Source organism: Astatotilapia calliptera, chromosome 12 (assembly GCF_900246225.1).
Source record: "Astatotilapia calliptera chromosome 12, fAstCal1.2, whole genome shotgun sequence".
NCBI lineage: Eukaryota > Metazoa > Chordata > Actinopteri > Cichliformes > Cichlidae > Astatotilapia > Astatotilapia calliptera.
The window spans coordinates 35,234,989-35,249,747 of NC_039313.1; the positions used below are offsets into that span (position 1 = coordinate 35,234,989).

The following is a 14,759-nucleotide window of genomic DNA, read 5'->3' on the forward strand; positions in this document are numbered from 1 at the left end:
GGGCAACCATTCAAAGCAACTGACAGTGGACAATAGAGGTGAAGAGAAGAGTGAAGCAGGGTGGAGACGAGTGTCAAGGGTGATCGGTGACGGAAGGACAGCGGCAAGAGTGAAAAGGAAGGTTTACAAGATGTGAGTGGCCTGCTATGATGGTTTGGAGACACTAACATAAAAGACAAAGATGGGGGTGGAAGTAATTTAGAAATGAGCACATCAGAGGGACAGCTCAGCTTGGATCTTTGGAGAGGACATGGTCTGAACATCTACAGACGAGAGAGAGGAAATACGCTGCACAAAGAATTATAAAGACACAAGAAAGTTTTCAGGCCAAAGAGAAAGTTTACAGATGTAGTTAGAGAGGATGAGCAGATCATTGGTGTGAGAGAAGACGGTGCAGAGGGTGAGATGGATCCACTGTGATGACCCCAAAGGGACGAACTGGATACGTTAGGTAAAAATACCGTCTGTAAAAATGTCTGCACTGGGAATTATTCAAAAATACCAAATTATCACATGGGAAGTTATGAACACACGCACATCAACCTGGGTTTTCTCAATTCAGTAAATGCACCTGTGTGTTTACAGACAACCTGGCACTTACACACATCTTATGGATTTTTCCCCCTTTGGCTTCAGGAGGTCAATTTTTCCGTTCCTCATACACGGTTAACTGACCAACACAACGCCAGAGCTCATGACAGAGGAAACAGTGTCCTCACCTGGGAGCAATTAGCTGTCAGAAAGATCTCCCTGAGCTTCTGACAGATTCATTTTTCTATTTGTTCAATTTTAAATCGACCACAGTGGAAGTTGAGATTTTCTTGTTCTGTATCTGTTTTTAATTTATGACTGTTTTACTATTCATTCTAAATATTTCATCTTCTTGTCATACTTTCTGTCATATTACTACTGCACCATTATTCTCTTCACCTTTACCTGCTGAACTGAAGTTTTAGTAAATGCTTGGGGATCTCTCTGCTTTAAGCCATTTGACAGAAAGATCTGTTGGGCACTGCATGTTGGATTAGACTGGGCGGAATGAAAAGTGGGACTGACTGTGAAGCCACATGCAGATTCCTGTGTTATCGGTCCAGCCACAGAGGCCATGTTTACCACATACACCTGCCAAACTTACCATCGGCCCAAGGCTTGGGTCCTGTGCTTTGATTGAGTACTTGCATGGCCGGGGCTGGGCAGGGACTCGACTGGGGACCCCCCATAGGTGCCATTGGCATACCTTTCAACACAATAACAGATTTCATAGTTCAACGATTTGTCCGTTACAATTTGAAACTGTAAAGGAAAATTATTTCACGCCTCTTTTCTGTCATTACACCATTAATCACACAAATCTCTGTTCTCTGTCAGACAAAACAGGTTCAATATGAATGTTTCAATCTGGGCTCAGTGACAATTTCAAGCTTTTTACTCAATTTATTGACAGCAACGTAAACCCAAAACTAAACTATGTAATTAGATCAGTTTATATTTTGACTGAGGCATCTTTCTACACTACAGTCTCACATTAAGGTACAAGAACCAAAAACAAAATCATAATTCTTCTTTATCTTTACTTGTTAATGTTCAAAGACTTTCACAACAAAGAAACTCACAAAATATTTGTACCAACATAAATCTGTATCGTACCTGGAGGCCTGTTGTAAGGACTGGCACTTGGTGCCTGTGGCTGCGGCTGTTGTTGTGGTTGCTGCTGCTGCTGTTGCATTGTGGGTAGGCTCCTTTTACCTTGAACAGCCAGCTGAAGGTTTTCCGGTAGCGGCTGCCCACGACCCAGAATCTTGTAGGCCAGAATCTGAGCTCTGAGCTGCTGCAGCTGTACTGGACTAAAAGCAGATGACCCCCTCACCTGCTGGCCCATGTTGGGCATGCCTCCTTGGGGATCCATTGACATCATAGGGCCTGACTGGGAAGGGGGCATATGTGGTGGTGTAGGTCCACCTCCGCCTCCTGACATGGGACTTGAAGCGTGCTCATGGACTCCCATTGGGGATGGGTGGGGAGACATGTACCCTTAAGTGGACAGAAAGGAGGTTTCACACATCAAAGCCTTGAAGAATTGGGTCACAACCTCGGGATCAGAGCAAAAGCCAATGAGTCTTAGAGGTTATTTAATCATTAACACACTAGAAAGAGGAAAATACACAGCTGGGTTGTTTATTTCCTTGCTGCTTCCTCCTTGTTTAATATTAACTCTTATATTTAGAAGATGTCTGAGAAACATTAACACCACAAGTGGATGATGAGGTTAAGTTAATAAACCAGGCTGCTTAGAGAGCTGAAGGACTTGGGTTTCAAACCTTGGCTGTGCTGGTCCATAGGACTCTGTGGAGGTCCCATGCCACTGTGGAGAGACCTCATCCCCACACCTTTCATGTGACCAAAGTGCATTGCCTCTGCCATTGACTTGTCATTCATCCCCTCCATGGGCTGAAAACGCAAAATATGTTTCAGATCTACACAAGTTAACTGCAAAAACACACTGTCCTGCCAGTTTAAGATTGAATTTAGGACACTGATGGTTCTAATCATATCAAAAATAAACATTAATAAGATAAGATAAAATAAGACAGCCTTTATTAGTTCCAAAGTTGGGATTATTACAGCAGCAAAATGAACTGCCTGCCTAAGCAGAAGTAACATCAGTAATTCTACTGCGAAACTGCCAAAATCTTTAAAAATTACCATAACAAAAAAATCTATTCCACCCTCCACTGCATGAACTCAAGAGTATAAAAAGATTATAAAAGTACTGCAAAAATTCACATTTATTATTTATGTCTGTATCAATTTATCAAACAACAGATATGTCGTATTCCCTCATTTAAGCTAATATATATTTATGTGATATATAAAAGGATAAATAAAGTATTTCATATCTTCCTAATGTTTCCTCCCTTCCTTGTTTTAGTTTGGTCGGTTTATTAGTGAGCATACTAAAAGGTTTAAAAAACTGAATCCATCAGAGTGATATAAATATCTACTTTAACAGTTTCCTTTAGCACTAATGACATCACGACATAGTTTGTAGTACTGTTTGCACGCTGTACCTTATGCATAGAGTACATGCTGTCCTGAGAGTAATCACTTTGTCCCTGGCCCTGCATGCCGTGAGGTGCATTGGGTGTTCCGGGTCCAGGGCTGGGGCCCATCATGCTGTGAACAGAGCTCGGTGAGGGATCTGGTCCAGGGCTGGGGCCCAAGATGGGCCCTGGGGACATACCCGCCCCAGGAGAAGGGCCAGGATGCGACATACCACCTGATGTCTCTGAGGGGCCGGACATCTACTGAATACCTGTGAAGGTAGCAGATAGGGGTGGGCGATATAAACGATATATGATAGAAACTATATAAATTTGGCCAACGATAGAGATTTTGACTATACCGCTCTATTGCGATAGCGCATGTTGATGATGTCATCAAGCTGCGCCTGTTTTGGTCGAAAGCATCGCAGCGGCTACAACCATTATCATCTGCAAATTATGCTGGGCGACAGTCATAGCAAAGAGATGAAGCACTTTTGAAATATGGGGAAAGCCAAAAACTGCGCTTCCTCCACTTCCGTAACATTGATTCATTAATGTTGAATTCTCTCGCAGCTGCTCTGTTCCCGTGTTGTTGCAGTATGTTAATAACTAACCTCGTATTGTGGATGAATAATCTCAGTTGTTCTCCTGACTGAAGTTTGGCCCGTGTATAGCATCCTGCTATGCGACTGTATTTGATCCTGACCACCAGAATCCGTCACGTTAACTTTTATCGAGCGGGAAAAAAAGTTGGCGTTCATCCTCCAGCTTCACTGTGCTAATGTTATGCTAACATAGCTGTGTCGCTAGCAATCACGTAGCACAACATTATATACCAGCTAGCCCAACTTCAGTAACCCTGCAAACATCACTGCTGTTTAGTTTCCTGTCTTCATTTATGTTGGAAGTGGTAGCAGAGCTGTACGTTTTAATTAGTTTCAAAAATCTCTCAGTCAGAACATGGTATGAAATGTTTAGGTGGAAACTAGCGAGCTAACTTCCTGCTAACTGTTAACTCCGTTAAATTTAATAAATTCTGTTTTCATGGATGCCTGGATGTTAAACTTAATTGTTACACCCGATAAAACAGCAACGCTGATGATTTTATTAAAGATTAAAGAATTCAGACCGTTTTTAACTCTCAGTGTTCGTTTGACTTTGGGACCTGAAGCAGACGGAGTTTTGGACTCAGATTACTCCGCGGAGCTCCTCACTATGGCAGCCGTAATGCTCTGACAATCCATCAAGCAGTGCGGCTTACCAAAGTTGTACTAAAACATTTTTTAACAGATTTCTGCAGCCGAAATCCGTTCCAGGTCAGTAAGCACAACCAGAATTCATACATAAGGAACACTCTCGATTTTTGAGAAAATTAAAGGATTTTAAGTCCTTATAGTGTGGAAAATACAGAAGAAAATGTATAACGTATATATCGCGATATATATCGTTACCGCACGTGCTTCAAATTATACCGCGATATGGATTTTAGGCCATATCGCCCAGCCCTAGTACCAGACAGCTAGAGGAGGAAAATAAGAACATGACTGATGTGATTTTAATTCTATGAAAACAAGATGAGGCACATACCATCCGAAAATGGATTTTAATATGTTAGCTGTTGTTTGTGAACAACGTCAATCATGTTTTATCAGTGATTAAAGAATGTCGGAAACAGCCACTGAGTTAATTCAATGCCTGTTTAACAGTTAAACCTGATTATGATTCCATATAATAAATAGTATGGGAATAGGACATTGGTGGTGATTAGAGTCTTGGGCATGTCAAACTGATTTAATTTCATTACTCGTATTTTTTGTGTAGTGCCTGGTAATCCTTCTCGACACCTTCGTGGACAGAAAGGCCTCAATCACTTTCACTGAAACAACATTTTTTAATCTCTCTGCATTGCAGTATAAAACCATGCATTCTGTAATGTTAGCATTTCATTTGGAAGAAAAGCAGTGATATTTGACATTTTTACTGTACTTCACCATATTCAACCATTTCCCCATAGTAGACCAATGCATGAAATTCTTGTATTTTTGCCAATCATATTATGGAGTCATGTGACCACCAGGGAGCCCCAGGAGTGATTTGTATGGATGTGTGTGTGAAACAACATCTAATTCATCAATGAGAACATTTATTATGCAAACTGCAACAACACTGAAAACACAACAGAACATATGAAATATGAACAAATATGAACTGAAATACCCAGGCTTTGAATATGTGACGTATGTGTGTCTTTGAGAGAAAGTCCAGTTGATTAATGATTTATGAAAAATTAAAGACAGAAAAATGTATTTCTTTATGAGGATTTTATGGCAGATTGGGTGTGTATTATTCCTTATTTCTTAAAATATTGTATTGTTACATAGTCTAGTCTTTTTGTTAATGTTACTGTACTGGAGCAACTGTAACCCACATAATTTCCCTAGGAATTAATAAAGTATGCTGATTATGATTATACATGTGCACTACACAAAAAATAATAATCCATTCAAATCAGACTTGTTGCTGATGTTTGACATGTCCGTATCCCCAATTCTATTCATTATACGGAAAATAATTCGTGTTGTGTGTGTGTGGGGGGGTAAAAACAAAATGCATTGGTTCAAATGTTTAAACCGGGATTTAAAGGGTTAAAATTCTGAAAATCATTTAACGCTTGCTCATTTTGAAAAAGGTTAAAGTTGGTGATTTATGAAAACACGCAGAAAAATTATTGCTGTATTTTATGGCAGATTTTGTGCGTGGACATTTTTGTCCACGAAGGTGTGGAAAGGGGTGCAAAATTTGAGGGCACAAGGGTTAAAGGCAAAGCTCTCCTGCACACAGAATAATAAAACCCGAGGCTGCGTGAAAGGATTCTTTTATATAGAAAGAATTAGCTGACGTGTGTCTGACGTTATGTTCTGCTTACAAGTGTCACTATGAGCCAGAAATTTCCAGGGTCTCAACAGCCATAGCATGATTGACTTATAGAGCTGCATAGTGACTGCAAAACGTATCTGCACCGTTAGAAAACACAGCGATGTCATAAACACCTATAAGAAAAACAAAAAACATGCATAGCAATCAGCGCCACGTAGATAAACGCTGTTGGAGGACCAGCTGGCCTGTTTTCCGACCGTCCCTGTACAGTTACAGTAACGTTAGCTCGATCAACTGTAGAGCCCACTCTGATTGGATCATGGCTTCCCCAAAAAACTGGTGGCCATAACGGATATGCAGACAAAATCAAAGTTAAGATGAAAGTCGAGCACCTGACATGACCTAGTTAACATTTAAAGACGCACAATTTAACTTGTGTATCGCGTTTATAGACACGCGGTTTCACAAAAGCCCTAAATTCGGCCGTTTTTTCGCTGCCGCTTTGCTCGATCGTTGGGTAACTTAGCCATCTGCTAACGTCAGCTAGCATAGCCCGTTAGCTGGCTCTGGTTTCCATGTAGCGAACTGCGTCCGTGTTAGAAAGTTTGGACAGTTAGCAGTTCCTAACAGTAGTTACACCTCAGTATTCATCAAAACCGAACCACCGTTAGTCGTTTTACCTTTTCGCTGGATTGAAATTGCAGATAATTAGATGAAATTTTTATAATATTTCTTCAAAATATGACTGCTGTCCATAAGTTCACTCCCCCTCGGTGTTGTTTTGCTGTCATGTTTAAGTTGTTCTTGTGTCGCCATTACTGATTTGTCAATGTCACCGGAAGTCCCACCTACCGTAAACGGTGATAGGCTGAATCGCTGTCACTCTTGCAGTGTTGTTTCTGGGCGTGTGCCCGCTCTGTGACCAGTGCTGTAACTTTGAGAGCAGCACCCTGGACGAATATCCCGCTCATGTAAAGGTTTATTACAAACATGGTTTGTGTTGTAATAACGTATTTGATGCTGTCCATCTGTCAGTGCTCTTCTCCCTGCCTTTAGAAATGAATACTTAAAAACGTATACTTTGCTTTTATAATTGTGTTTAACATCAGAGTAATTAGCAATTAGTTATACAGACTGTACATATATGCACTGCACTGTGTGTATAATATGTATGTATGTAACGTATGTATGCCTTTATATGTTCTTAGTCACTACAGCAGGAAAATACAAGCTCACTTTTTTATTGTTTCAAGTTTTAATTCAAGTTTTATTCATATTTAACATTTAATACACGAAGCTTCAAAAGCATGCAGAAGCAAACTTTATGGACACAAGGCCTGATCCAACGTAGAATCCGTGGGATGGTGAGCTTTGGGCCAGTGGTGGGTCATTCAATTGTCTTTTAAAGGAAACTGTCTGAAAGGATCCTAATAAATGAGTAGTTTTTTCTTACTGTCAGTATTTCACAGTAAAATACCAATAAGAGTCCTTCATTTAATCACCATGTGGATAGTAGCAGATAAAATACTTTAATTGTATAGTGCTACATGAATATATGGTTAGAATTTGACTCGTAGTCTAAAAGTGGTCAGTAAGACTATAAAGGTACTATATGAGTGTGAGTAGATTATAGTTTAATTAAATGTGAAGAAAGGGATGCAGAGGGGTGTCTGTAGAGGGGCACAGCATAAATTCCATTAATAATAATAAATCATATTATAATCTTAAGTAATTCAATTTCAAAGGTCAACACAAATATGCAAATGTTATGCTGAACACTCCATGTCATGGTGAGGCTCCTCTCTGCTGTATCTTCAGTAAGCTTTAAGTGTGATTATGCTTTTTTGCTTTGTATTCTAGCTGCTTGTATTTAATGAAAATATGCTATCAGTCTTAGCCTTGGCTATTCTTCCTCCATAAAACCATAAATACACATCTACATTAATGAAGATATAAACAAGCAACCTCTTTTCATGCAGATATCATTTACATTCATACAACAGAACATAAAAATTCTCCTGAAAGCAAATAACAAATAACACACTTTTAGGGGATCCGTGAGGCGTAGCTAGTATATTAAAAGTGCAAAATATGGAAAAAGCATAAAAGCCAATAAACAGTAAGTTGACATTGTTAAACCTAAACTGAGATTAAACGTCTCAGCATACATCATCTTGTGGCACTTGTACGTATTTCCTGCATCGCTGTGTGTTTGTCTTTCCACAATCAGACAAAACTGCTGCACTGAGTCAGCACAGCTCTCCTCTCCTTGAAGCATCGTCTTCTTTAAAATATATCAATTAAGTGATTAAATCAAATCTAACAACATGCAGATGTTGCACATTTCATCTCATAGAACTCTTTATGTTGTTAGTTACTTTTTGTAGTTTATAAAAAAAACCTTCTGCAGTTCATTTTTATTTACATAGTGTCAAATCACAACAACATTGCCTCTGTGGACTTTACATCCTGAGCTAAAAACTCCACAATATATGAGAGATCATGCCGCTGTCAGCTGTCAGTCACAGTCTGACTACATCTTAGCACAGTGTTTGCGCACTGTTGCTGTGGTAACATTAAAGCAGCTTAAGGAAAGCGCTCCTGCATGCAGTCTGTGGAGTCAACACTAGATGGAGACACTGACCAGCGGATGCCTCAGCGAGCCGGCCTCCTGCTTTGACACAAGCACCTGTGAAGAACCGCACGCCTGGGCTCTAAACAAACACGCCAAATCCAGAGTGATTGAGTACTGCAGCACACGTTTACATTTACCAACTTAGCAAGTCTGACGATAGCAGAGTTTAAAGGCAAGCCATGCAAATAATGCACAGCAAAGCAAAGCTCCATTTGCATCCTATTGATATCAGAAACTGTGTTTTGTTTTCATTATGAAAAGATAAAGCTGTTTTTACTGAACATTGTTTATTTAAACTCAGAGTATTACTCTTTTCTGCATAGTACAGTTCATAATTTGTCAGCATTTACATGAAGTGTATTTTATCCAAATGAATTAAAATAACGATCAATAACGATTACAGCCTATTTCAGCATGGTAATATATTCAAAATATTTCCTTGGGATCACTTCCAGGCTGACTCTTTCTACAAACTGGTGCTGTCAGGCTTTCAGAACCACTCAGGGAAGTAAATTATTTTAACGCCCTGTTGGCTTTTTTTTTTTTTAACACACCCAAAACCTTTTGGCCGTCTTCTGCTGACAGGAAGAAATGTGCATGTGCTTCACATTAGAAAGTTTATATTTCTCATTTTTTACAGTAGATAAAAAATAAGATCCACCAGATCCTACAAATATGCACAAACTCGTCTGTTTTACGGTTATTTTCAAATGTAATCAACAGGATTTGCAATAAAAATCAAATATTTAATGATTATTTTTCAAATTTCAGTCTTTTGAAAAAATAGTTTTATTTGATGTGAACTTTCTGTGCACGAGCAGTGACACTCTGATGACCTTCAAAGGTATTCAAAGGCCTGACCAGCCATCATTTGAATGGCCTGCACCCCACAGATCGATAAACAAAGCTGCTCACGACATTTTGTCCTAACTTCCCCTCCTTAACAATTCTGCCCTTTCTTACGTGTCCTTATAAAGGATGTGCACAGGGTTCCTGAATGTAAATCTTACCCAAATAAACAAACCTAATTAAGTTTGTGGTGAAAGCCACCACCCCCTTCAAATTCACCGAGCCAGGAAAGGGCTTGGCCGCAGTCATTTGTCAGTAAAAGGACTAGTGGTTGTGGCTTCCATTCACCTTGAAACCCTCCGTAAAAGGCTTCAGGGAATCACTGGCATGACAATTTATTCAAAGTCTAAAGGTTTTTAAATAAAGGGTCAAACAAAAGAACATTCAAGTAGAAATGCAAAGAAGGGCTCTTCAATTTTCTCTTCTTTGAAATATCCTATTTTGCTTTATTAGTCTCTTTAAAGGTCGAATGGGACTGAATAAAGAATACCACATGTGAGAGTTTTACTTTTTAAATACCAAATATTTCCAGCAGCAAAACACTTTTAGTCATTTTTGATAGTAAATAATTAGGTTTGAAAGGTGCTTCTGTTTCTGGTACCAATCAGCATAAAATACAGTTTCTGATTATTCTGAAAGATTATTATTGTTATTGTTATCTTTTTATGTTTTAATAAATGAGCTTTGGTTGGTCTTCAGACTGCAGAACTTTAAACTGGCGCCAACAGAAAATCGCATATACTCGAGTTTTGGCTTCTCTTCATTGGTTGCCAGAAAATTTTAGTTTGAATTTTTTGGGCCCTTCATGGTCTCAGCCCCAGTTTATCTCTGACATACTCAAACATCAGGTCTTCAGGTACGAGGCTGCTGCTGCTGGCCACATTTACTCAAGGCTGGAATTCACTCCCACTGTCTTCACGTCGTGCAGACTCCACTGAAACCAGCTGAAGACATTTTTATACATACAGGTTTTTCATTTAATTTAATTTGTTGTTTTATTCTATTGCTTTACATTGTTATATGTTTTATTTTTATCTCTTATTTTATACATTTTACTTACTGGCTGACTTAATAATAGTGGAATAAAATCAGTTCAATAGTTGATTAATTAATGATTAAAACATTTTAATATTAGATGTTTGCCTGGCAACTATATTTTAAATTTATCTTGTAAAAATAAATAGTCAGCAAACCATTTCCAGTGTTGCTCATTCACTCATTTATTTTATTTTCATTTAAATGTGGGCTGCTTTTAATTTGACTCATCTATACAGACAAAGCCTGCACAGCTCTACGAGGCTCATATACACCAGAAATACTTAGAGACGTCTCTTTCGATCAGCAACCCCTGATATAAAATATAAAACTGATTCCCATGGCCTTACAAAGGACGTTATTGGCCTCAGTGAAAATTCCAAATGAAAGGAAAAATAATTTGGATTGCAAATGCGAGCAATTATTTTTTAAATTCCACATAAAACGTCTATACGCAAGATGACAAATGTGCTTAAAATAATATGCAGATAAAAGACGCCGTGTATGGTGGCTCTAATCCAAGCAGATCCCAACCTGAAGACAGCAAAGACGATACGGTGAAACAATAAAGAATTCATATAAACCACAAAATATATGACCTTAAATGTAGAACACACACACACACACACACACACACACACACACACACACACACACACACACACACACACACACACACACACACACACACACATATTTTATGAAATATCTTAACAAATAAACAAATAAATAATAGGTTTCAATCAAAGCTATTATTAATGTCTCCAGAATTAGAAAGTAGACAAAGACAAAAGTAAGTTATTAAAGTATTAAAGTTATTAGTACCAATTTCCTGTTGGCCGTCACATCAGCGGCTAACAGAATCAGAGGCTTGTGCACACACTGCGTCTCCACAGGTGCAAACAAAGCCTGTGTTATAATTAGTTTTACATGAGCCACATTTGGCAGCGAGCTGTTTGCTTTTTCTCTGTGTTATCTGAGAGTCCCATTTGAATAACCAATGCTTACATTGTGGTGTACTTGATTTATTTCTGAGCTGGATGATGGAATGGCTGTTTGAACAGCACAGACAGGCAGCACTGAAATAATAAAGCGGCCATGTTTGTTATGAGTAGATACCAGTAAATGTGCTTGTTTAGTGTGATACAGTTCACATTACATGTGTCACTGCTTGTTCTTTGTATTACAGTACATACAAATTATTATTGATATTAGCAGCTGGAAGTTCTTAAGTTTTCTCTTTTTACTTAAATCCTGTTATTTCCTTTTATCTCTTATTCATTTTTGACTTTTTATTTCTAGTTATAACCACGTTCATTTATTATTTAGAAGACACTGTTAAGCCAGAGGATAACACACTGTGAACTGATTCCCAGACCTTGTTGAGATCTTGTTGACTGCCTGTTCAGTCTGATGTCATTTGCCTTTTTTGGTTTCAAGATTCTTCATTTCTCAAAAGCAAAGAGAAAAAACAAACTGATTCAAATCGAACACAGTGATCAGTGTGGCTGCTCTCCCAGGTGTTACCACTGCAGTGACATATGAAGATGGGCGTAACTACCCATCAGCATCATAATAAGTAATAAGTGTGAGGGGGGTCAGAGGTGATGCTGCACACTCACAGGCACCAACATTTGAAAAGTTCTTTTTTCTTTTTCAGTATGAATTAAAATGTGTGACTGAGCCTAAAAACTCAGAGTTCACAGGTCAGGGTTGAGGGTCACTGCCCATAGACTTCTATTGGACTGCAGGTCTCTTTACCTCCTGCTGGGCATTAACAAAAATGCATCTTTGTGGCTCTTCCACGCTGTCCTCACTTTTCAGACGTGGACGCTGCATCCATCTTTTACAGGTTTATTTGACAGTAAAGCAGATTTAGAAGTTACCAATGAGCTAAACATCTAGTTGACATATAAACATTATATACAATGTTTGATATTTAAAAAAAACATAAACATAAAGCACTGATATAACTTTGAATGTATATAATAAACTAAATACCAGCAAAGCTTTGGCTGCGTAGTGAAATAAGGGCCTGTTGACTGCAATGTGTGTTTGAGCAGTTTCAGAGAGAAGTCAGGGACATGCAGCAACTGCACATGCTCAGTAGGCAGACACAAGCGTCATCACATGACAGGAAAAACAGTGTCTCGATCCCTGGATTCTAATTGGCTGGTGCACAAATGAAGAAGTTCTCAGGTGGCATTAAAGAACATCAGCTAATTAGGCGTCGTGTTGTTTTATGTTTAACGTTGAGAGCCCACACGTTCACGGCACATTGGTGGACTTATTATTGTGCATTTGTGACAGGTTGAGTGTGTTTAGGACGTCGGTCATCATTAAGTTATGCTCAGCTGTGTTGCTGTTGTAGTTTTGTCACATTATCATCGCGACAATAACAGAAGTGTCTTCATGTGCTGATCACATTATTTTTCCATGGAACGATGATCTTCTGATTTTGGTGAGTTTGTGTGTTTTTAAGACACAACGGCACAAAATCAACTCTGCAAAGATGTGTTGTATTTTTTCAGCATAATGAAATATTTCTTGAATACAATAAGCTTATATATAATATATAAATGCGTATTTTGCATATAGGAGCAGACATCTCCTTTTGTACAACCTATGCTTATTGGACGTCGCCTACTTTCAGTTGTTCTGATTTAAAGTTGCATCCACAGTTCTCCAATCATCAGGTCGCTCTCATCATCGCAGCCATGTGACCGTGTCAGGTTACGAATATTTGACCTGCATCTGTTTTCCATCCTTCCTCATTGGTTTTAAAATTTCACGTACAGTGGATGTTCACAGACTGCTGGAAAACGCAGGTGTTCAGCGACTGACTCGGATATCAGGGGTGTCCAGCTCGGCCTAATATTATCTGTTGTAAATAATTTTCCTAAACGTGTCCAGCTGCAGGTCTGTGCTTTATCCCCGACCCTCTGACCATGTTTGTTGTTGCTCTCTTCGAGCGGGTCTCATGAAAGGGGAACTTGGAGAGATTTACGTGCAGGTGACCGTGCCCTCCTCCTTCACCGCAACCTCAGCTTCTGCCTGTCGGTGCTCAATTTGTGAGAGCTGCCTTTGAGTGCTCTCAGGGGACCGGCGTCTGGTCCGGAGCAACGGCCCTGAGATCTTTTTCCAAGATGGTGCAGGGGCCATGCAGGAGGCTGAGAAGAGAGGAAACGCTGTCAGAGGAAGCCCCTTTGTAGTTGCCTTTGTTGCAGGTGCTCTGCCATTCATTGTTAAAGCACGCTGTTTAATATTACAGCCTGCCAGACATCTGGTGGCCTGGGCCGGACAAAGCAGCAGCACGATGATAACCCTGCTAATATCTTTGGACAGATTACACACGAGCACAGATGTTGATGTCTAATCAGTCAGTGCACGGGCAACTGTTGAAACGTCAACTTTACTCGGCGCTTCTGCATAATCAAATCCTCCAAATGAAACCTGAAAATGCACTCTGAGGACGGACCAGTACTTTCTAATCATGCATCTTCACCCGAGTGTTTTCAATAAAAAACAAACAGCTCTGCATCTGGAAATGCTGCTGTATGAAATAGTATTATTGGCTCATTCTAAAAAATAAAATAAATGAAGGACTATAAGTAACTGGAAAGTTTGAGCCCTGACAGTTTAAACACTTCCTGTCACTCGCACTTCCTGGAAAGATCTGTCCCTACCTGGATTTCAAGGGTGTTACTGCAAAGGAACGTTAGCCTGAAGCCTGTGGAAGATAAAAGCAGATGATCAAGGGTTGAGAACAGCACAATAAACATGGCAGACATAGGTTTAAAACCCAAAATGTTCATTTAAGTGTCCTCACTGACGTAAGGTCTGTAGGACAGCATCTCACTGCTTTTCTTTTTGCACCCAGCTGAAAAAAACAATCATTATCCTGACAATTCACTCTGAGCCTAAAAGTATACAGTTGCATAGGAAAACCAGGAAAGCTGTAGGGGAAATGCAGGAATATAATCCACAAAATTTAGTTAAAAAAACATAAATAAAAAACGTTTCCTGTAACGTTTTAAAGTCCAAATAGACCAGAAACAGCTCCTGATCCACGCCTGTTAATGGCACCTGTAATTGAGTTGTGTCCTCTTCTTTCACCACGAGCTGCAATTGGATCAAACGGATCAAACGGGGCAGAATGGTTAGTTTGGCTCATTTTACCCAAATGTGTTTCCAGGCCTTTCAAGTTGTAGCTGAAGCTACAAAGCCAGCATGTGTTTTAAACTTGTCACAGTGAATGAAGTCAGCCCTGAATACCTGCCCACCATCAGCGCACGGCAAGCATCTGCGAGCTGTTAAGA

At 39.5% G+C, this 14,759-nt stretch overlaps 1 protein-coding gene across 1 annotated transcript in view; it reads right to left on the minus strand.

Moving 5' to 3' along the window:
• smarca2 (SWI/SNF related BAF chromatin remodeling complex subunit ATPase 2) overlaps positions 1-6,752 on the minus strand; it is a 59,147-nt gene extending 52,395 nt beyond the window's left edge. The window contains exons 1-5 of the mRNA XM_026188496.1: positions 6,602-6,752; positions 3,069-3,313; positions 2,319-2,448; positions 1,648-2,031; positions 1,136-1,237 (exon numbers count right to left, since the gene is read on the minus strand). Coding sequence (XP_026044281.1) covers positions 1,136-1,237; positions 1,648-2,031; positions 2,319-2,448; positions 3,069-3,302 — 850 coding nt within the window. The 5' untranslated portion in view covers positions 3,303-3,313; positions 6,602-6,752. The remainder of the gene's footprint in view (positions 1-1,135; positions 1,238-1,647; positions 2,032-2,318; positions 2,449-3,068; positions 3,314-6,601) is intronic.
• Positions 6,753-14,759: the final 8,007 nt, after the last annotated feature.